The sequence below is a fragment of the Eulemur rufifrons genome, chromosome 29, assembly GCF_041146395.1.
Source record: "Eulemur rufifrons isolate Redbay chromosome 29, OSU_ERuf_1, whole genome shotgun sequence".
NCBI classification, from domain to species: Eukaryota; Metazoa; Chordata; class Mammalia; order Primates; family Lemuridae; genus Eulemur; species Eulemur rufifrons.
The window spans coordinates 26,113,831-26,134,320 of record NC_091011.1 but is presented as its reverse complement, the minus strand read 5'-3'; the positions used below and the strand labels follow the sequence as shown (position 1 = coordinate 26,134,320).

The 20,490-nt window shown below is 54.0% G+C and overlaps 2 protein-coding genes across 2 annotated transcripts; both read right to left on the bottom strand.

Moving 5' to 3' along the window:
- Nucleotides 1–2,827: 2,827 nt before the first annotated feature.
- HOXA9 (homeobox A9) lies at nucleotides 2,828–5,928 on the bottom strand. The gene is made up of 2 exons (XM_069461954.1): nucleotides 5,272–5,928; nucleotides 2,828–4,208 (listed from the first exon to the last, which is right to left on the bottom strand). The coding sequence occupies exons 1-2, from the start codon at nucleotides 5,846–5,848 to the stop codon at nucleotides 3,970–3,972; spliced, it is 816 nt and encodes a 271-aa protein (XP_069318055.1). The 5' UTR covers nucleotides 5,849–5,928; the 3' UTR covers nucleotides 2,828–3,969.
- Nucleotides 5,929–10,973: 5,045 nt separating this feature from the next.
- HOXA10 (homeobox A10) lies at nucleotides 10,974–14,675 on the bottom strand. Its single transcript, XM_069461952.1, has 2 exons — nucleotides 13,707–14,675; nucleotides 10,974–12,527 (listed from the first exon to the last, which is right to left on the bottom strand). The coding sequence occupies exons 1-2, from the start codon at nucleotides 14,659–14,661 to the stop codon at nucleotides 12,253–12,255; spliced, it is 1,230 nt and encodes a 409-aa protein (XP_069318053.1). The 5' UTR covers nucleotides 14,662–14,675; the 3' UTR covers nucleotides 10,974–12,252.
- Nucleotides 14,676–20,490: the final 5,815 nt, after the last annotated feature.

Here is a 20,490-nt window from a genome sequence, read left to right as displayed (position 1 = left end):
CCTACCTGGGGCCTCCGTGATCGGCGGAGAGACTCGGTCGCCACCAATCTGCGACTTCATTTATTTGTAGTTACATAAATCGAGCTTTCTCTCAGCATCCACCCATCTGCAACTTAACCGTTTATTTGTAGTTATGTAATTGAGCTTTCTATCTGAGGCTTGGATACACGGGCATGGGTGACTATCTGGGAACCTATAAAACCCTTTGTTACAATCAGATGCTCTGAAATATTGTATTAAATACAGAAATATAATGAAGGCGTGTGCCTAAAATACTAACATATGTATGAGAGAGAAACACGCGCGCACACACACCCCCACCAGGGAGAGATGTCAGCCAAAATCCAGTCCCCAGTTTTACAGCGTGTACAGCGCCGAGATGCGGGTCGTAAACATTTTGTGGGCTTGGCAGAGACTATTAAGACCCATATAAATGAACTGTGCGGTGTGTTCACAGGGCTCCGGGGTGTTTGGAAGGATTCTGTTTGCTTTTGCGTTTTCCCTCTGAAACCATTCTACACCCGTGGCTGATCCTCGCACCCGGGTTTGGGACTGCCTCTGCAGAAGCTCCAGAGTTTGTTCCCCGCCTAGGGTCGGGGATAGCCTGGGCCTGAATTGGGGGTCCCTCCCGTCTGCCCTTCTGAGCGGGGGACGCAAGAGTAGCCTCGATACCTCTACAGCAGACAAAATAGCTGTAGCGGCCAGAGAAAGTAAAGGCGACCTTAATGCCATAAGAGCCAACTCTGGAGCTAGGGTATGCTAATTATATTAAAGCACTTTTGGGGGTAACAACCAAGGCAGTTCCTGATCTGTTCCCCAGATTCCCCATCCCAGCCAACTTGGCCAGTAGACCTCCACTAGACAGTCGCCAAGAATGCCTTTACGCCCAATTTTTACCCGCCTAATTTTGTCTAATATTCAAGCCGGTCGAGTCACGGGGTCCTGGCTCTCTTGGGTGCTGGCTCACCAGGCCCTGAACCAGTCGCAGGTTTCGGGGGCCTCCGGGGCCGCAGCGGGACCCGTGGCCACGGTGTGCACCCTCTGCACGCCCTTTGCACACCCTGTGAGTGATCATCAGGTCCGAGGGCTGTAGGTGTTCGTGCCCGCGTCCATCACCGGTCATCTGGGGTTCCCGCGATCCTTGCTGCCCTGAGGCCTGTCCCAGGCTGAGGACGGTGACCCTGGAGCCGTACCCGCGCATGGAACTGCAGCCCCGCAGCGCTGTGCCTTGGGGATGGGGCGGGAGAGGCGCGAGCGGTGGAGGGTCTGGCAAGCTCCTGTGGCTTGCTTGTTTCTCAGCGATGCTTCCAACCCAGCGTGAGCAGAACCGAAAATATAGGATTGCTGTTCACTAAAATCTGGGGCTCCTATTCCAGAAAGGCTCACGTCGTCGACATCTTAGGAATTTCCCATGGTCGCGGCTGCGGGAGATGGCGGAGCCGACGCCTCTTGCATGGAGCCACATTGCCATCTGCTGGCCACTCCTCGGCACAGCAGCCACGGCTGTCCTCTGTCCTGAACTTTGGCAGCGGCCGCCGCCGGCACAGCGCCCCACTCTCAAAGGAGGGGCGAGGGCCCAGTCCCTGGGGAGTCCGCGTGGAGCCCGGAATCTATGCTGCGGAGTGGGCAATGCCCATAAAAGAGCTGTTTCCGCAGCCACTTTATCGGCGGCGGACAGAGCAAATGAACAAATGAAAGGGCTTTGGGTAGAATATCCTAATTGGGGCTGGACAGTTGTAAACTCATTAAGGGCCGAATTCCAGACAGTTCGCAGACCCGGCCTTTATGGCACACCCTTACTGCCCATTCTTTGAAGTTCCTTCTGTCTGCCACAACAGAGGGCATCCCAACCTAACGGCGGTGTGGGGGTGGGGGTGAGGCGGGGTAGGGGTGGGGGTGAGGGAACTCTCTATCCACCCGCGCCCCGGCTCCCCTTTTACGCGTTAGAACACAGCCAACTTTGCAGAAGTAGATGGGGGGGGGGGAGGAAAGGCGAGAGAAGTAAAGGGGGGTAGCAAGGCCGAGAATCCTCCAGCCACATCTGGAAGGTGCTCAGCCCGAAGTTGTGGCCGTTCCCCGCAGCCCTTTACACCCCATAAACAGTAACAGCCCTCATTTTCTTTTATGGCGCTTCAGGGCTCGTCAGTTGCCTCCGCCCTGCCTCTGCCAGGACTTGTGCTCGGGAAGGGCTTATGGTGCAGGATCCAGATTGTCCCGGGCCAGGCTGGCAGGATGCAGGAGTGCAGGTCTTCGGTCCTCTGCAAGCCCCCAAATGTTTGCACGGGCGGCCACTGTTGGGCCAGTCGGGCTCCTGTTTCCCTGCTCAGAGCCTCCTTAGGAGGCGGGCGCTCAGCTCTGTGTCCCGCCGCCCCCCTTTCCCCCACCCTGCCAGAGAAGGCCTCAGGCACCTCTGTGGGCTCCGGTTTGGGAAATTTCTTGGGGGCATCAAGATGAAAGAGTGGCCTTTCCACTCCGCTACTGGCTAGTGACACCCGGTACCCTAGCCCAACTTCTCTGGGGCTTCCCTGCCGACAGGCAAACAGTGGCAAGGCGGAGAGCCGGGCCTCACCACCCGTGTTTCCCAGCCTGCCTCCGCTGCTCGCCGCCAGGCAGCTGGCCTGCTAGGGAGGCTTAGGACCGCTGGACTGACTGTGTTAGATCCTGGCTCCTAAAAGCCAGCCAGAGGCAAAAGTGGGGCTCTTTCACCCTACCCACCCAGCCCCCCCCCCAGAGACTCAACTCCCGTGCCCTGGAAAAGGTGTAAAAAACAGACCCAAAAACAGAAAGAAAGAAAGAAAGAAAGGAAGGAAGGAAGGTAAAGAAAAAAAAAAGAATCCATATATTTTTATTTGGCAAAAAGTTAAATATCAACTCAACATAACAATTTGGTCAGTAGGCCTTGAGGTAACTATTGCAAAATATACAGTGTTATGTTCAGCCCGATGGAAACCCCAGATTCACCAAGGATACAAAGCTACAGTAGCCCAATGGCGGTTTCATAGTGTATAATTTATTAGCAATAAAATTAATTCCGTTACAATAGCATTCATTTTTCCCCGATTAAAATTAAGCATAAACCTTAGGTAGTAACCTTCTGCACATATGTATAGCTCCGAATTTCCTCACTGTTTGGTGCAAAAACAATATTCAAACTTGTCTGATTATGTATTTTTTCTTTAACATATAGATTATATATACAATGGACAAGACAGGACTTTAGATCATGTAGAGACTAAAATGCCCACATTTCAAAAGTGAAGAAAACCATGAATCTATGCATCCCCGAGAACACTTTTTTAAAAATTTTATGTCACTGGGAAATCCTTACAGCTAGTTTACAATCATAGGTTAACAGCCTAGTTATACAGAAGACGTATTCCACTACAGAGCTATACTCTATGCAACTGTTTTTCCCCCTCATAAACAACCTGAGTTCAAATTGAATTCTAGCTTCCACAATCACAATGGGTGCGTCACCCAGTACACAGAAGTTTGAGTCACAAAACATAATTACCACAATAAAACACAGTATTCAAGTATCTTGGCAGAGCAATCTGCCACACAAAGAGCAAATTAAATTAACTACACAGACTAAAAACTATGCAGCCTGCCGTCAACATTGTGCATTATAAAAAGGTAGTTTTTTTTCCTTTTGTTTTAAGTCAGGAACAGGTAGATTTTTAAAAAATATATACAAGCTAGCACACACAGCTATCACCGCTAATGCCCCCCCCTTTTAAATTTTTTGTCTTTTAGAAAATGGAAAGCTTACAATACCTCCTCCATCAAAGCGGCAGGCCTGCCAGCCAGCCTGAGCAGGGTTTGCCTGGGGGGAGATGGGGCCTGGGGTTTAGAGCCGCTTTGTGCCCGGATGGTGGAGGCTGGGGTGGGGGTGAGAGAAGGGAAAGGGGGACGCACAGTTCTTTCTCTCTCTACCTCGCTCTGTTTTCTAAATAAACCCGAATGGCATCACTCGTCTTTTGCTCGGTCCTTGTTGATTTTCTTCATTTTCATCCTGCGGTTCTGGAACCAGATCTTGACCTGCCTCTCCGTGAGGTTGAGCAGCCGGGCCACTTCGTACCTGCGGTCCCTGGTGAGGTACATGTTGAACAGAAACTCTTTTTCCAGTTCCAGCGTCTGGTGTTTTGTATAGGGGCAGCGCTTCTTCCGCGTGGAGCGTGCGTGAAGCCAGTTGGCCGCCGGGTTATCTGCGGGGGTGGAGGGGAGAGAGACACTGGGTTTAGAAGGAGGAGAAGCACCCCCCCCCACACACGCCCCAGCTGTGGGCGAGGAAGCCTCCTGGGGTCTCCGGGCCGAAGTGCAGGACACCGCTGAATTGGTTAGGGAAGGCTGCCTAGCCTCAGACACAATGGAACCCTGGCAGACAGACGCACGGACGGTCACTTACAATTGCACGCAGTAAAACTCCCTCCTCCCCTCCGCAGCCCTTCTTTCTTCTACTCTGTCCTCCTGTCCCCTTCTCTCCTTAGACCCACTCTCTGCACATTGTGTAGAGTGAAGTTTGGAAACATCTCCTTGCTATGCAGAGGAAAACCATGTCGCCCTGTGTTGGTGTAGCAAGATTAATACTTTTCTCGCTCTCACTCTGTGTTTTCCCTTTCCCACCTTTCCTTCTACTCTCCCCACTTTTTATTTGACCTTCCTGGAAGGCCATAGGAGCTGGGCAGGCCGGCAGGGCACCCCAAAGCTGTTGATCACGTCTCCAGTTTATTTGAATAATCTGGCTTGGGGACCCTCGTGGCCCAGTCGCCCGCAGCCTCATATTGGGCAGGATTTACGCCGACACCCGCTGAAGGCAAGAAGTAGAGGGAATCGGCCGTCTCCCCCAGAGTCCGGGGTCAAGCTGCCCAGCTGCCTTGCTCCCGATGCTCGCGGACAAGCTAGTCGCACAAAAGACTCTCTCTGCTGCGTTGCTTTCGAAGAACAGCCCAAAGTATTTCTGTCCTGGGCAGGGGCAGCCAAGGAGAGAGGTGGAGGGTCTTGCCTGGGCCCGAAGTGCCCGCCCCGCCCCTCTTGCTGCAGCAGCTTCGTTCTCTCTCCCCCCAGCCCTGCGGGCCCGGGCCCGCTCGTCACTGCTCTCCGAATTTGGGGCCCCATCCGAGGTGTCCCAAACACCAGCTTCTGGCTCCCGGCCCCTATTCAGGAGGCTCCCAGCGAGGCGAAGGCAGGCTCGAGAGAAAGCTGGCGGGCCAGCAGATCCGGGTGGCCGGCATGGAGGCGGCGGCGAGTTTGAATGGAGGAGACACTTACTGGGATCGATGGGGGGCTTGTCTCCGCCGCTCTCATTCTCAGCATTGTTTTCGGAGAAGGCGCCTTCGGTGGGTTGTTTTTCTCTATCAACTGGAGGAGAACCACAAGCATAGTCAGTCAGGGACAAAGTGTGAGTGTCAAGCGTGGGACAGTCACCCCTTCTGGCCGACAGCGGTTCAGGTTTAATGCCATAAGGCCGGCTGGAGGGCAAGCCCGCGAAGGAGAGCGCACCGGGCGTGGGCTCCAGCCAGGAGCGCATGTACCTGCCGTCTGGCGCTGCCGCCACGGGCGCCTGGGGGTGCACGTAGGGGTGGTGGTGATGATGGTGATACACCGCAGCGGGCACAGCGTTGGCCCCCGCCGCGTGCACCGGGTTCCACGAGGCGCCGAACACCGCCGCCTTGGACTGGAAGCTGCACGGGCTGAAGTCGGGGTGCTCGGCCAGCGCCGCCGCCTGCCTAGGGGGCTGGCCCAGGGCCCCGGGAGCGTAGCGGCCAGAGCTCAGCTCGTCCGAGGCATCGGCGCCCAGCAGGAACGAGTCCACGTAGTAGTTGCCTAGGGCCCCAGTGGTGGCCATTGCTGTGCCCAGCGCCTGGCCAGCCCGGCCCGACCCACGGAAATTATGAAACTGCAGATTTCATGTAACAACTTGGTGGCACCAGGGGGGGGAAGTACAGTCACCTAATAAGTTGCCGGCGCCCGCGCCCCCATTGGCCGCGCGCGTCACGTGCCCGCCCGGCAGAACAATAACGCGTAAATCACTCCGCACGCTATTAATGGCCCGGTGTTTTGCAGTCATAATTTTTATAGCAAAAGCCATATGTTTTTATGCAAAGGGATCGCGCCGCTCCACGATCGGGTTTGTTTTAATTGTGGCCAACGAAGATTAAAAGATCAAATCTGGCCTTGCCTCTGTACTCTCTCCCCCCTCTTCTTAAGCGGACTATTTTATATCACAATTAATCACGCCATCAGGAAGGCGCGGGTCCGGCGTGCGAGTGCGGCCGGCGGAGCCCCTCACATAAAATTAGACAATAATTGAAGCCATAAAAAAGCAGCCAAATCGCATTCTCGCTCTACTGTATTTAAATCTATATTTATGATATTTCATAAGGAGTTATTGTTTCAGAAGCCACACAGGCTGGTGGGAAGTCGAAGTCGGGAACAACCAACAGATTCGTTTGCCTTGCCGTGGCTCCCAGCTGTAAAAATTTATGAGGACTTGGAAAGGTTAAATTAGACTGTTGTGTTTGGTTGGCCAGCTCCCTGTAAATAATCCCTGCGGTCCCCGGGAGAGGCGAGTTTACCCCAGGCCGGCCGCGAAAAGTCAAATTCAACACAGTATCTGTCCCAGAGTCGCCACCGTCCCTGCCAGAGCGCGCGGGGCAAGGACCGGCAGCCGAGAGGTTGCTGCCTGTTGTGGGCACCCAAGCCTGCCTGCATGGAGCACAGGGAGCCCCGGCAACCCCTAAATTCGCCGTTGCTCCTCCAGCGAGGGAGCGGCCAGCCGCCCCAAGGCAAAGGTTTGAGGGCCTGGTTGTGCTGCATACTCGGCCCCTGGCCTCGATCCCGCGCACACGCGGGCCCAGCTCCTCGTCACAATCCCTGGGCTCAGGGGGCTGGCGACCAGCTCTGTGGTTCCATCTTTGAAAGCCCTAACGCTGAGCTTTGCAAGCCTCGTCGCGCTCCCCAAACCGAAGCAGGGGGAAAAAACCTCCAAGTGGCGTCAATGGAAGGCGAGTTCAGCTTGGGAAAAGGCAACTCCGCCTAAGAGACCACGCGGCTCCAATGGCCCACATCGGCGTGGCCTGTCCTGGGGCTCCGTGAGCCTTTCAGGGTTCTTTCCTTCCTCCTTTTCCAGCCGTTGCTCCTGCTCCAGGCCCAGCCTCGGTTACCCACGGGCCCGGGCCACTTAGCAGAAGGGCACAAGGCCCAAAATGAGGCGGTTGCAGCTCCAAGTCCAGGGCTAGAAATTAAAATGGGGAGGGGCACGAGGCATTGACTTGAATCCCCTTCCTTGGCCTAGCCAAATTGGAGAAGTTTATTTCTCATCTCTTTTGCTGGGGGGGGGGGGTGCGTAAATTAAAAGGCCGAAGCCACTGTTAATTAGAAGAAAAAAACCCACCCCAATTCCTAACAGAAAGCAGCGACTCCTAGAAACGGAGTAATCAAATTCACGTGTGAATACTGTTGCCTGTAAGAGTGTGTTTTTCATTAGCCCACTTCCCTGGCGGCGAAGCTGGAGGCCTCGTACGCTTCCATCTCTCTCTCTTTTGCGTTCATTCTCACCAGGAGTTCCAGTAATCTCCCCTATACACCCTGATACACACCAGGGCGGGGACCCCCCAAATACCAGGCTTTCCCGAAGCGAGACTGCGTGCGAAGCGCGGTGCCCCTTCCTCGCCCGCGCGCCTGGAAGAGGGAAGTGGCCAACACAATGAACTCCGACGTGGCCCGGCCCGTCCTGTCCGCCTCAGCCCCCTCCCCCCTAATATTTTGTTTGCCCTGTAAATTCCTCTGAGTCATACCCACCCCCACAGCAGTCCAAGGTGTCCTAAATATTCCGCAGTGCACAGGACCTCAGAGATTTTCATTTAAAAAATTAATCCTAGAGGAAACCTTTGCTCCTAATTGTAATTGTCTGCAAACGGGCTGGGTACGCCCGACTGCCTTTTCCACTTTTTGTACCCTGAGAAGACACAGATTATTATTAGTAATTTCTTTAAAATAAAAGGCTGTTCCTTTAAATAGCCTTAGTCCCCAAATAGGACCATTACTAAATAATTAGAAGGCATAGCGTGTTAAGCAGCCATTACTGGTGCCTAGAAGAGGGGGAAAAAAATCAAAACCAAATATTGTCCCCCTTCAGCCCTGAGGTTTGGGGCCAGAATGTTGGACTTTGGGGTCTGCTTTTATTTTGGAAGTGAAAGGGATTTCATGTGCATAAAGAAATAATAAATGAATGTAATTACAAACCACCCCTCCTCGACTGAGAGTTCTTATAAAACCTAGATGGCTGAAATAAATCCAGTACCCCGGTCTGGAAAATGGCAGGGAGGAGTTGAAGAGAACCGGGTGTGCCGCCCTTTCAGATAGCAAATCTGTGGGCTGAGCAATGAAAACAGTTCCTGAGCTTCCAGCCCAGGCTGGTAAGGGAAGCACAGCTCTGTGGGCATGATTCTGAAGAGGTGTGTGTGTTGGAGATTAGGGAGGGATGGTTTGTTTTCAGTTCCCGGTACTGAGAACGGTCACACTGGCTTCCACTGGTAGACTACAACTTGGAACAAGGATTCAAGTCTGTATCCCAGTGGTTCTGGAATTTGGGATTCCTTTCATCTATCTGAAACATACTGGCTCTTGGAAGGGTCCCCTTCTCCAGCACCCAGCTGCACAAGGGTGCCTTATCTAACATATCCTGTACCTGGTAGAAGCCTCTGGCAAGCAAGCAGTCAAGCTTTACCCTAGCGGGGCTCCCTTATCGCAGTCAAAGCCTGAGCTAGCACCCACAGGCCTGGAAAAGCCGGCAAGGAGCTTCCTAGCGCAGTTCCCTAAGTTGCCAGACTCCACGGAGCCTGGTTTGGCCTTAGCTCAGGTCCCCAGTCAGACTGGTGAAGGCTTCCCTACCCTCGGTGTGGGCACACAATGACGCCCCGAATGCCCCCTAATCTAGTCTCCCAGTCAGCCGTTAGCGACAGGCAGAGAAGGAACGCAAGGCCGCCGCCAACCGGTCGTGATCGTAACCGAGGCCTTGTCTGAGCAGCGGCACACCAGGCCAAAACCCACGGCGCCGCACAATCGCCCCACGCGGGCCCTTCCTCGGCAGGATCCTCAATCTGTCCTTGAGCGCGTAGAGAAAAATGAGACCCCCCCCAGCCTCTCTTTAAGTCAGCCCCTCCTGAAGAATGATTTGGAAAGAAGAGAAGGCAAGATAGAGACACAGAAAGACGAAAAATGAAAGAAAAATGAAGAGAAGAAAAGAAAGAAGGAAGGAGCAAAGAAGAAAAAAGAACGGATAAAAGAGGAAGGAAGCAGAGGGGAAAAAAAAGAAGGAACAAAAGAGAGACAGAGGCGACTGGTAAGAGCAGAGACCATGCTTACAGAGAGAAGGGGAAGGGACAAGGCCAGGTCCCAGCCCCTGTCTGCCCTGTTCCTTCTACATTGGTTTGGGTCTTCACCGGTAAAGGGATCTTTCCAGGGCTCACACCCTGCATTTAGGAGGGCTGTGTGTGTGTTTTCCAGCCCTGCAAGAGAATGGCGGGGTCCCTGGCTAGGTGCAGGACTAGAGTGGGGGAGGCTCAGGATGGAAGCGTGGGCGCCCCTGACCTTGAATGGCCCAAGGCCCAGAATTCCTACCACGCCCCCGGGCGTTCTAGAAGGAGCTGCTAACCTGACTGTACCTGCTCTGGGCCAGGTGGAGGTATGTGGGGGAAGGGGAAAGCCGGCTGGCTGACATAGCGCTTAGGAAGAAGACTCGAAGCTTCTGCGCAGGGAAAGCCGATGTTGCCACCGCAGGCCTGGCACGATCAGGGCCTTGATGCCCCGCCCGGCCGGGCCCCCGCGCGCACAGGTACCTGGAGACGATTTCAACTGAAGTAATGAAGGCAGTGTCGTGCTGTCGAGAGAAAGGTGGATCCCAACAACAGGAAACTACCTAAATCACCGACCAGTTCTGGTGCTGCCCGCGCGGTGCTGCCTCGCCCGCCGCCGCCGCCGCCGCCGCCGCCGCCGCCACTGCCGCCGCCGCCAAGGAGAGAACCCTGCGATCGCGCCCGGCCCAGCCCCTCGGCAACCTGCGCCCGACGCTGCAACTGATACCCCAGGTTGCCGCAAATGCCTCACGGAGGGTGAAGCCACCGGCCCCAGTAAGGTAAGTCTGGGAGGGAGAAAGAGGGAGGGAGAGAGAGAGGAAGAAAGGAGGGGAGTAGGAGAGGAGAGCGGAGGAGCAGTGTGCGTGCTGATTTCCCAAATCTTGCAGCTCAGCGAGCCGGCGCCAAGAGGCGGCAGCCGTGGAAGACTCGAAAGCGCCAGGGACTGTACCCAGCCTGGCTCCCTGTCTGGCCGCGGCCTCCTGCCGCTCGCTCCCCGCCGCTCGCTCAACCCCCCTCTCCCTCCTAGCCTCCTGCCCGCCGGGGCGCGCGCTCCCGCGCCCCCTCCCCCTAACGTCGCCCCCCCCCCCAATCTGGCAAGCAGGAAACGCGTGGCCCTGCGGAGGGCTGCCAGGTGGGGGAGGCCGTGCTGGGGGAGGGGGCAGCCCCACGCGGCCGGGCTCGGGTCCACCTAACTGCTGCCGCCGGCGCTAGTGATGCCCTGTGGGCACGGCCTGCTCCCAGGATTTAAGCTGGGGGTCATCTTAGACCCGGCACCCGCAAAATAACCGGCCTCTGCAAGCCTCCCTGGGGCTCCCGAAAGAAATCCTGTTTGGCTTCCTCTGTCTATGCAGCTCTCCTCTCAACTGAAACCACTGGTCCAAGACAGTCACAATCCAGATATACTAGCAAGTCATAAAACTGAACAAAAGCCGACAAACCTTACGGCACCAGGGCCATAGGGCCCAGACAAATTACGACCGTCTAGGTAATATTTAAATAGATGCCTAAAGTAATTGCAGGGGGCTCGGGTTAGTCCTCCTGTTGTAAAAGTGGTGAACGGGATAAAGTGGAAGGTGAAGATAAGAAGTCAAAAAAGAGGTAAAATTAAAAAGCTTCATTCCACAGCTTTTATTCTATAAGAACATAAACATCGTCTTTTTTCCACGCACAGCAGCAATACAATATTAATTTATTCTGATTTAAGATTAGAAGTAAATAGAGCTAGAACTAACATTTATAATAATGATAGAATGCATTTGCTTAAAACAAGATTGGCAATTCTCCATAATAATAGACATTTATACAGATTTGTATTTATAGTTTTTTCTTTTTCTGCACCTACAGGTTTGACCCTTTTATGCATGTAACTTCACAGTATAAAGGAAATCCAAACAATGTCTCCCTTCTCTAGTTTATTCCGCTTGCCCCAGCCCTCATAGGCTTCTGTGAATTTCAGAATGAAAAAAAAATTAAAGGTGATTAAGAAAAACCAACTCCACAAGATAGGGAGAATTGTGGTGTGCTTGTCGCATGTTACCACTGGTAACAATTTTAATGACAAAAAATCCACTAATTCCACATGTATAAACAAAACTACATTATTTATCTACAGCCAGAAGGATATGGAAATTCAGGGATAAATGAAACATTTTAGTCAGGCAATGCAAGACCTTACACAAACTAAAAGAGAACTTTCCTTCTCTTGGTCATTCTTTTTTCTTTTAAAGTTGAGATATCTTACAGAGGAAGGAAAATTTAACCTTACTGACTCTTTCTCGCTTTTTCAATCAGACAAAGTCAAGCCCTTTTGCCAACCTGCATGCCCATGCCTGTAAGCCCTTCTCTTGGCCAAGGAAGAAAGGAAGAGAGAAAAAAAAAGACACCCAGGGGCCTGTATCCCCTGATTAAACACAGCCCAGCACTCCAGGCTGGCGTGCCCAGTGGCGGCTCCTTGCACCATTGACCTCAGGCCAGACACCTCAGCGCCGACAATGGAACCTCGGCTTTCCGGCTAGGTTTACCCCTGGATGGGCAGGAAACCAGCTCGGCAGAGAACAGGGGCCATTTCAAGCAGTGGGACCCCAAAACAGCAAACTCAGCCCAGTTACGACTTGACACTTAGGACAATATCTATCTCTATAGAATTTTACCATGATATGGCTTTTTCCCCCAGAAAACAACAAATAAACCAGCACCAAGCAAACAAAGAAACAAAAAGTCAGAACAAACCAGCCCTGCACAGATGTAATGGCCCAGGAGATGGCGAGTGTGGGAGGGAGGAATAGGGCTCCGGCACAGGTGCGAGTTCCTGGGCAGAGGCTGAAGACAGAGGGAGGGAACCAGCGCTCTGGAAGCAAAAAAATAAAAATAAAAGGCGTTGCCTGGAGCTTCATCAGGAAAAATTAAAGTTGGCTGTGAGCTCCCGGATCCGGTTTTCTCGGTTCATTTTCTTCAGTTTCATCCTGCGGTTCTGAAACCAGATTTTCACTTGTCTGTCCGTGAGGTGGACGCTGCGGCTGATCTCTAGGCGCCGCTCTCGAGTAAGGTACATGTTGAACAGAAACTCCTTCTCCAGCTCCAGTGTTTGGTGCTTCGTGTAGGGGCAGCGCTTCTTCCTACCGCTCTTTGCTGTAAGCCAGTTGGCTGCGTTTTCGCCTTTGGAATTGCCTGGCATACAAGAGAATGAAGAAGGGAAGGTTAAGGCCACGCGGGCTGCACGCTGGGGGTGAATTCCCAACGTTTCTTCCATAAGAGAGAGGTCCTAAGTCACAAGAAGAGGGTTATGTCCCCCTTTGGCTTATGGAGAACAAGCAGTTCCTCCAAAAGTCATGACAAAATTGAGTGGGCCTCCAATCCACACCTACCCTCCCAATTTAAATTTTCCTACACTTTTTTTCCAAACACCTGTTTTAGCACCAAGCTGTAGGTGCTCCTAGAACGAAGGGCCTGGGAGGCCAGGCTGTACATCTTGACCTTAAAGCCTTTCTGTGCTTCTGGCCACCGTATTGCAGACAAGCATTTCCTGCAGCCCCCACGCTGGGAGCTCGGGGTGCTTACTTGGACGGTGGGCCGACAGCTTGTCGGTCTCACCCCAGGCTCCGGATTGTCCAAAGCCGGATGAGGGGAGGGAGAAGGGCATAGTTGAGCTAACCGAGAAGGAACGAAAAACCGATGCGGGGGTCAAGGGCCCTCCCGCACGTCTCTCTAGAAGCCAGGGGTTGCAGCTGGGCGATTCCGAGTTCCAGGGGAAGCGAAATGGCCCCTCTCTGGCTCTCAGCTCAGAGTCCCGGCGTCTAGGCCGGATTTGTCTTTTCTTCTCCCCGCAATAAGGATTCCCGCCCCTCCAGCAACTTTGAAAAAAGCATGGGGGATCGTAAACTCGAACTTCGCCGGTTAATGGGCTTATTTATTGGCGCTGGCGGCTGCTTATTTTGGATGCCTTACAAACATCCGCGCTATCTGCGGGCGAGCTACTTTCCCTCCCTCCCCCTCCCCCCGCGTGGGCCGCGCCGCGCAGCTGGGCCGGGACCAGGGCTTGGGGTGCTCCGGGCCACAGGAAAGAGCATGCACAGGAGGGGGCCTTCTCGCTGGTGTCCTTGCCCTGAGTCTGGGGGAGCCGAGGCCAGCGCCGAGGACATCTTGGTGTGGGGCGCTAAGCCGGACGTGAATTTTACTGCGTCCCCACGCCCAATATTAAAAAGCAAGTTCACAAGGTCAGCCTGCCTGCAGCTTGGGCCAAGGCGGGCCGGCTGCTGCGCGGGCTCCTGGTTCTCTGCGCCTTCCTTTCCCTGGGTCTGCTTGTCTGTCTGCCCGCCTGACTGAAGCCCTTCGGCGGGCCCTGCTTACCCAGGGAGTCCTTCTCCGGCGAGGCTTTGCTGCTCTCGGAAGGGGCCGGGGAGAGCTCCTCCGCGGCCGAGGACGACGCGTGCGCCTCCTCGTCGCCTTGCGAGCCCCCGCCGCCGCCGCAAGCCAGCGTGGGAGGCGGCGGCGAATCGAGGGCTCGCTCCTTCCGGGCCGCATCCGCCGGGCCGGAGGCGAGCGCAGGCGGCGGGTCGAAGCTGCGCCCCGGGGGCTGCGCCGGGAACGGGCTGGCGCCGAGCTGCTGCGTGCCGCCGCCGCCGCCGCCGCCGTAGCCCTTGGCCGTGCCGTAGGCCTGCGAGAGGCGGAAGTAGCCGGGCACTGGCACCCCGCTGGAGGCGCCCAGGGCGCAGCCGTCGGGTGGCGGGCCCCGAGGGAAGGGAGCCAATTCGGCAGCGGCGGCCGAGCCTTTGGGGCATTTGTCCGCGGAGTCGTAGAGGCAGTAAGAGCTCTCTTCTTTGATGTTCTGAGCGAAAGAGCACGAGGTGGCCTGCGGCGGGGGCTGGGGTGGTTGTGGCGGGGGTGGCGGCTGGGGCTGAGGCTGAGGCCCCTCAGGCTGCTCCATCCGACACGACCGGGGCGCGTCTAGCCACAGGTCTATGGGCGCGGGCCCATAGCCATGCGCCCCGGGACCTAAGGTCCCGCTACCGCCACCGCCTCCCGGCGACGCCGCCTCATTGCGCTTGCCGCCCAGCGCGGGGAAGAGCCCGCAGCTCTGCAGCCCATAGGGCAGGTCAGCAGCTGGCGGCAGGTAGACCCCGCCGTGGGCGTAGTAACCACCGCCGCCGCCGCCCCCAGCGCCACCACCACCCCCGCCAGCCTCGCCTCTGCCGGAGCTGATGAGCGAGTCGACCAAAAAAGAGTTCGCGGCAGGGCTCTCCGAGCATGACATTGTTGTGGGATAATTTGGCGAAGGGAGCAGATAGCCCTTTCTGGCTGACATTTCTTGTGCAAAACATGCTGAATACGATTAGCAATCCCCCCGCACCGCGGCGGACGCCCGCAGCCAATCCTGAGCCAGAGTTTCCGCGCGACCACTCCCAGTTTGGTTTCGTAGGCGCGGGGCCGCTCTCCGAGGGCGCCCTCGGAGCCCGCGATTGATATAAATATGTAATCTGTATTGATGGGCCAGGAGACGCACGCCTGACACCTCCGCCGAAGGCCAGGAGCTGTGGGGGCTGCCCCAACGTGGCTGGTGGGGGGCCTGGCCACTGGGTTCGCCCCGCCCCTACCCGGACGTGAGCCCCATACGAGGGTCTGTTTGAAGCGCCCTTGGGCCCCGTGTAGTTAACAAGTGGGGTGTTTATGGTGCGCGCCCGGCCCTCCTTGGGTGCTCACTATCCCTGTTGCAGAAGCGGCCACAAGTCCCCCGCGCTTTCTGACCACTTAAGCGGGCCGTGTCTGGGACTCAGGCTCTTCCCATTCAGCTCTGGACCTGGAACTGGCTCCATCTCTGTCTGAGTCGGCTCCCAAAAGTGGCGGACCTGGGCGTAACGCCGCCAGGACGCTCAGAGTGTCTGAGACCCAGCGTGAACTGGAAGCTGACTGTTGCCTCTACTTCCGTCATCCCACAGATTTTTTCCCAAAAATGCAATGGCTATTCCCTGGCCCCTAAGTTCCCAACACTTTCCTCCCACAATCGGTGGATCCAGTTAGGATCTTCTCTGGTGTGCTCACCTGGCTTGCCTTCTCTATAACTCCTGTCAGTGGACCTTCGTAGCTTGGCATGAGTGAGAGGGGGAAGCGACTGGCAGCCTTGGCAGAAAGACTGCCCCACTCCCACTCCCAAGGTCAGAGCCAGGTACAGGCACCCCACCCAATCACCCTGAAGGGACTCCAAGCTCACATGTCATTTCAGGGAGTGAGACATTGGCTCTGGGGTCCTTGGCCTGCCTGAAGGATGACCTGGAGGGGGAAACTTGGAGGGGTATGCCCAGCAGACACCTCTGCCATATTATTCTCCTGCTCTGTTAGCCTTGGCATTCATAAGCTCCTGGAGGTTATAGCAAGAACCAGTGTCACTATATTCCTGCCTCTCTGTTCCCTCCCCTCTTCCCCCTCCCTTCCATACCCACAGCTGGGGCAGTCCTTGTTCCAACAGTGTGCACATTTTAACGAGGCCCTGGGTGAGGAAATCTGTTCCCTGACAGGCCAGACTGGGCTCATGGCCCTGTTATAAGAGTGTTCAGAGACCATGCCCTTTGCTCAGCGGACACTGGGCCTTCTTCAGGGTCGCTCTCTTAACCGACTGGAAATGGCTAGCCTGGGGTGCTAGCCCCCAAGTATGGGCCTCATACAAGTCTCAGGAAATTCAACATTTTCTGGCCAGATCCAGTGGAAACTGGGAGGTTGCTGCTTTGCCCCCGGCCTGCAGACTGCAGGTCTCCAGGATGCCCCAGGCCTGCCTGCCCTGCCAGCTCCAGTTGTGGCTGGAGTGGCTGAACGCTGGGAGCCCAGGAAGTAGACACTGAGGCCTTTGCCTGTGGCGGGGAAAGACTTGCATCCCAGGCGATATGCCATGCATTTGGCCTCATTCCTCCCAGTATGAACCTAGCTGGAGAAGATGAGCCTGAAAGGAGGCTGAGAGCACACGGAGAGCCGGCTAGGTAGAGCCCTGTCTCTGGCTTCTAACATTCAAGGAGCTGCGGGATATGGCTTCTCTTAGCGCCGCGCCCGGGAAGCTGAGACACTGCTAACTCTGGCGCTCCAGCCACTTCTACCTCGGCGCCCTGTGGTTACTGGCTGTTCCAACTAAGCATCACTGTGCAGAGGAGGAAGATAGAGAAAGAGGGAGAGGGATAGAAGGAGAGAAGGTCAGGGGAGAGACAAGAGGGGGAGAGAGAAGGGGAAAGAGCATGAGAGAGCCAGCTGGTTTTCTCCAGCTTGACGGGGTCTCAAAGCTGCAGCAGGGTATAACAGATTCAAGACAGGAGTATGTGCAGAGAAATCATTAACTCTTTTCTCTTTGAGTTGCTCTGGTGCCCAAGGCCAAGGCAAATTTTCCCCCAGCTGAGTCCATGAGGCCAATGAATCTGAATACAGAAAAGCTTCAGAGCACTGCGGCCTATGGCCCTATCTTTAGCTTCCCGGTTCTGCCTGATCCTTACCCAGCTTACCACAAAAGTGGAACTGGCCGGGACTGCTGATGCCACAAAGCTGGGGACTGCCTAGGAAGGAGGCTTTGCTCTTCAGCACTGTCCAAGCCTCTCAGGAAAGCTCTGTCACATGGGAAGTAGGTGCCGAGAGCATCAACGATTCCTTGAGGAGAACAAGCTCCAGCAGGTCAGTGGGCTAGGACTTGGGCCTAGAGCCCTGCCTCTCCAAGCTAACTGCAGAAAGCAACTTCCCAGACTTTTCTGGGATGGGCCAGTAGCCAGTGGAGAGTGTATTTGAGACGGTGGGGGCTACAGAAATAAAGTTAAAGACAGTGATCTCGACCTGTGTTTCTTGACCTCTTAGGGAGTCAGGACCCTTTTTGGATAATGTAAGGCAAGTTCTGACTCATTCTGTGAAAAATGTATAACTGTACATTCCCACAATTTGACCCATCATTTTCAAGGAGATCACAGACCCCTAAAAGGCTTCTCCTTGGGTCCTCTAGAGTCTTCCAGGACTCTCCTGGGACTCAAGGACCCTGCCAATTTGGCTGGTAAGACAAGCCTGGTGCCCTGTTGCAGGCAGCTCGGGCCTGTCCGGTCAGGGCCCTGTAGGGCAGCCAAATGGGCTTCTAGGCTGGATAGGATCCAGGAGCGTGCAAGGTTACAAAAGTCAGCTTGGTACTGCATCTGCTACAAAAGGCTGAGGAGTGGAGGAGCTGAACGGCCTGCTATGAGCCTTGCAGACTGAGGCATTGGCATTTGGGTCTTCAGTGACCTTCGTGGAGAGCCAGATATGTTTCTGTAGCGTGACTTTTCCCCTCTTGCAATAAACCAAACAGGATGTTGGATTTGAGCTTTCTTGCTTAAAAAAAAAAAAGTGTATAAGCCCATATGGGAGCCCCTCTCTGGCCCGGGATCGCCATCCAACTCCCACGGGCTTGCAGAGAAGGGCTGCAGAGAGAGACTGTGGTGCGCTCCAGCCGCGGACTAGCCCGCTGCTGCCGGCTCAAACGAGAGGATATCAACGCAGCAGAAGCTCAAGTTAAATGCGTCGCAGTTCCTCAGTTGGTCTTGGAGCCCCAAGCATCCCCAAACAACTCCAATGTTCCCATACTCCCTATACTGTAGCACTAAAGTGTTAGCTTCCTCAATAAAATATTCCATTTATTGATTGTCTTGGCTTTCCCGAGGTTCCCCACCTCGGAGAGATTAAGAAAAGTGATTCAGTTGCAGCATGGGTCGGCTTCTGGCCACTCCGCTCTCGCTCTTGCTCTCTTGCCTTCTTTCCCTTTCACCATTCCTCCCGGCTCCTGAATTTTCTCCTCTCCCTCAGGATGCCTTTGACCTAAAGCCCTCGGTGCCTGCTTGCCTCAACCTGGCCTTGTACAGTGTATGCAGCTGCTGCCAGAGCCTATGGTTTAAGGGAGTAAATAAATGTTGCCCGTTTCTACCTGGGTGATAACTGCTTGCCCCACTAAGCCAAAGTAAAGGCCAGGCCCATGGAGGAGCCCTTTGTTAAGGATTACACTGCAGTTTACTAGACAGTGGATTCCTCCTCCTGAGTAGGCCCTTGCAAGTGAGGAGAAATAAACTTGTTACACAAAAAATCAAGTTCTTTAAAAAAAAAAAAAAAAAACTAAGAGATCCTGAGATTGAGGTAGTGAGTAAACAATTTGTGTCTGGAGGTCACCCTCAATGCTTTCAGGGCTTCGAAGTATCCAGTGGACTGTGGAGTTGGGCTACGGCCCAGAGAGGAAAAATAAATGCTGCTTCCACATATCCGGCTTTAACAAAAATTCAGAGCTTCTCTGATTCATGAATTTTTGCATAGTTAGAGATTTTTCCCATAAGCAACGATGTTCTTTTGCCATTCATCTTTAAGAATGTCAGCATTTCCACCGATATTTGATGTCTCTGCTTTGAATCGATCAGGTGCAATCTATCCCTGAACAACACACTTTTAAAATTTTTCTAAATCTAACCACTGAGCTGACCCTTCCCCCCATTCAGGGAGCGCTGGGGCCTTTTCACACACCCCTTGAATTGCAATGTTCTTAGTTTTGTCAGTAAGAAAACTACCTCTGGCCTTGAAACTGAAGGCAGCTCTGGGATGATTGTACGGAGGGCTCGGACGGCAGAAAGCAGCTCACTGTATGGGCGCTCATTCCTTCCTGTGGTTGCCTTGTTCTGGCATAGTTTGGGGGCCCATGCTCAACAAAGACTTGTAACTTTGATAGGCAAAATTTATACACACACAGGCAGTACCTACTTTCTCTGGGATTCCCCCTACTCACTCATGCACCATGTATTTGGGAAAGGAAAACTATTTCAAGAAACTAATGAAAAATGTTGAAATAAAAATTTAAACAGGGGAGAAAGAGGGAATTTGAACCTGGCCTCCAAAATGTTAACTGTATTATGATCATTTAAAACTTGTTTTATGACAACACTGATGGAGGTGCTTGATCAGAGTTTATGCTCAGTTCCAGCTTTTTAAAAAAAATGTGTAGATATTTACCCACACATTTGTGCATATTTGCAAAATATCCGTAAGATCTCATTTGAACATCTAAGAGAAACTGCTGCAAAATCCCAGCCCAGTTTATAGTAGCAAGTTCCAAATATGCAATACAGAGACTTCTTCTCCGGCATCCTCAAAAATCAAATGCGGTGTTCTCTGAATTGGCCTTTTTCGGAACAAATGTTTCTCCCCAGGCTGCTGGGCCGGCCTGGAAACCTACCTAGTAGGGAACCAGCAACCTCCAGAATGTCTGCCCCCGGGAATAAGCCTGCCCCAGCAGCCCACAGACTTTGACCACCCCATTGTTTAAAGTACAAACTTTCCGTTTTTCCCAGCCCCAGCACCTCTTTTTTTTTTTTTTTTTTTTTTTCTTTCTTTTTCTTTTGCCCTCCTTCCACCACCGTCCTATTCCAGCAGAGCTTTCGCCTGGTTGCCTCCCATCCCCAGCTCATTCTATTCTGAATATTTCTACAAAATTAAAAAATCGCCTTGGGTTAAATGCTGACACAGGGAGCGGAAATCCCCAACTTTTTCACTTAGGCCTCCCCTTGTTTTCCAACCTTAGAGAGCGAGGGGAGAAGGGGTGGCCAAACGCCCACCGTGTCACCCCACAAACCCAGCCATGTTCCCGAGTCCTGTTCAGGCATCAGCCACCTCCCCACTCCCGCCCCAGCCACACCGAAATGGCTAAACTTTTGCCTCTTACCTTGACACATTTCCAAAATCACTGCCAAGGGGGCAGCCGGCTTCTCCACGCCACGACGCCCGCGAGGCCTAGCGAATGCGCGTTGCTTTAAATTACAACACCAACCACTTCTTGAGGGTGAGCCCCCTTTTTTGATACGAAGGAGAGCGGGACAAGTGAAATAATGTACCGTGCTGCTCTTAGTATCAGAAGCGAACAAAGGCCAAGAATCACGCTGGGGTTCCCGGCTCCCCGGCGGCTTTGACATTGATCGGAAGTGCGCCACCTCGTGGCGGCTGAGCGCCTAGGCCCAGTCCGAGCTCCAGCCCGGAGCCGAGAGAGAGAAACAGGCTCCGGGCAGAGAGAGAGCCAGAGTAGGAGAGGATGTGCCCAGCCGGCTGCTATTGAGATCTCATTTTTACATCTAAGAAATCGCTGCAAAACCCCAGCCGGGTTTATAGCGGCGCA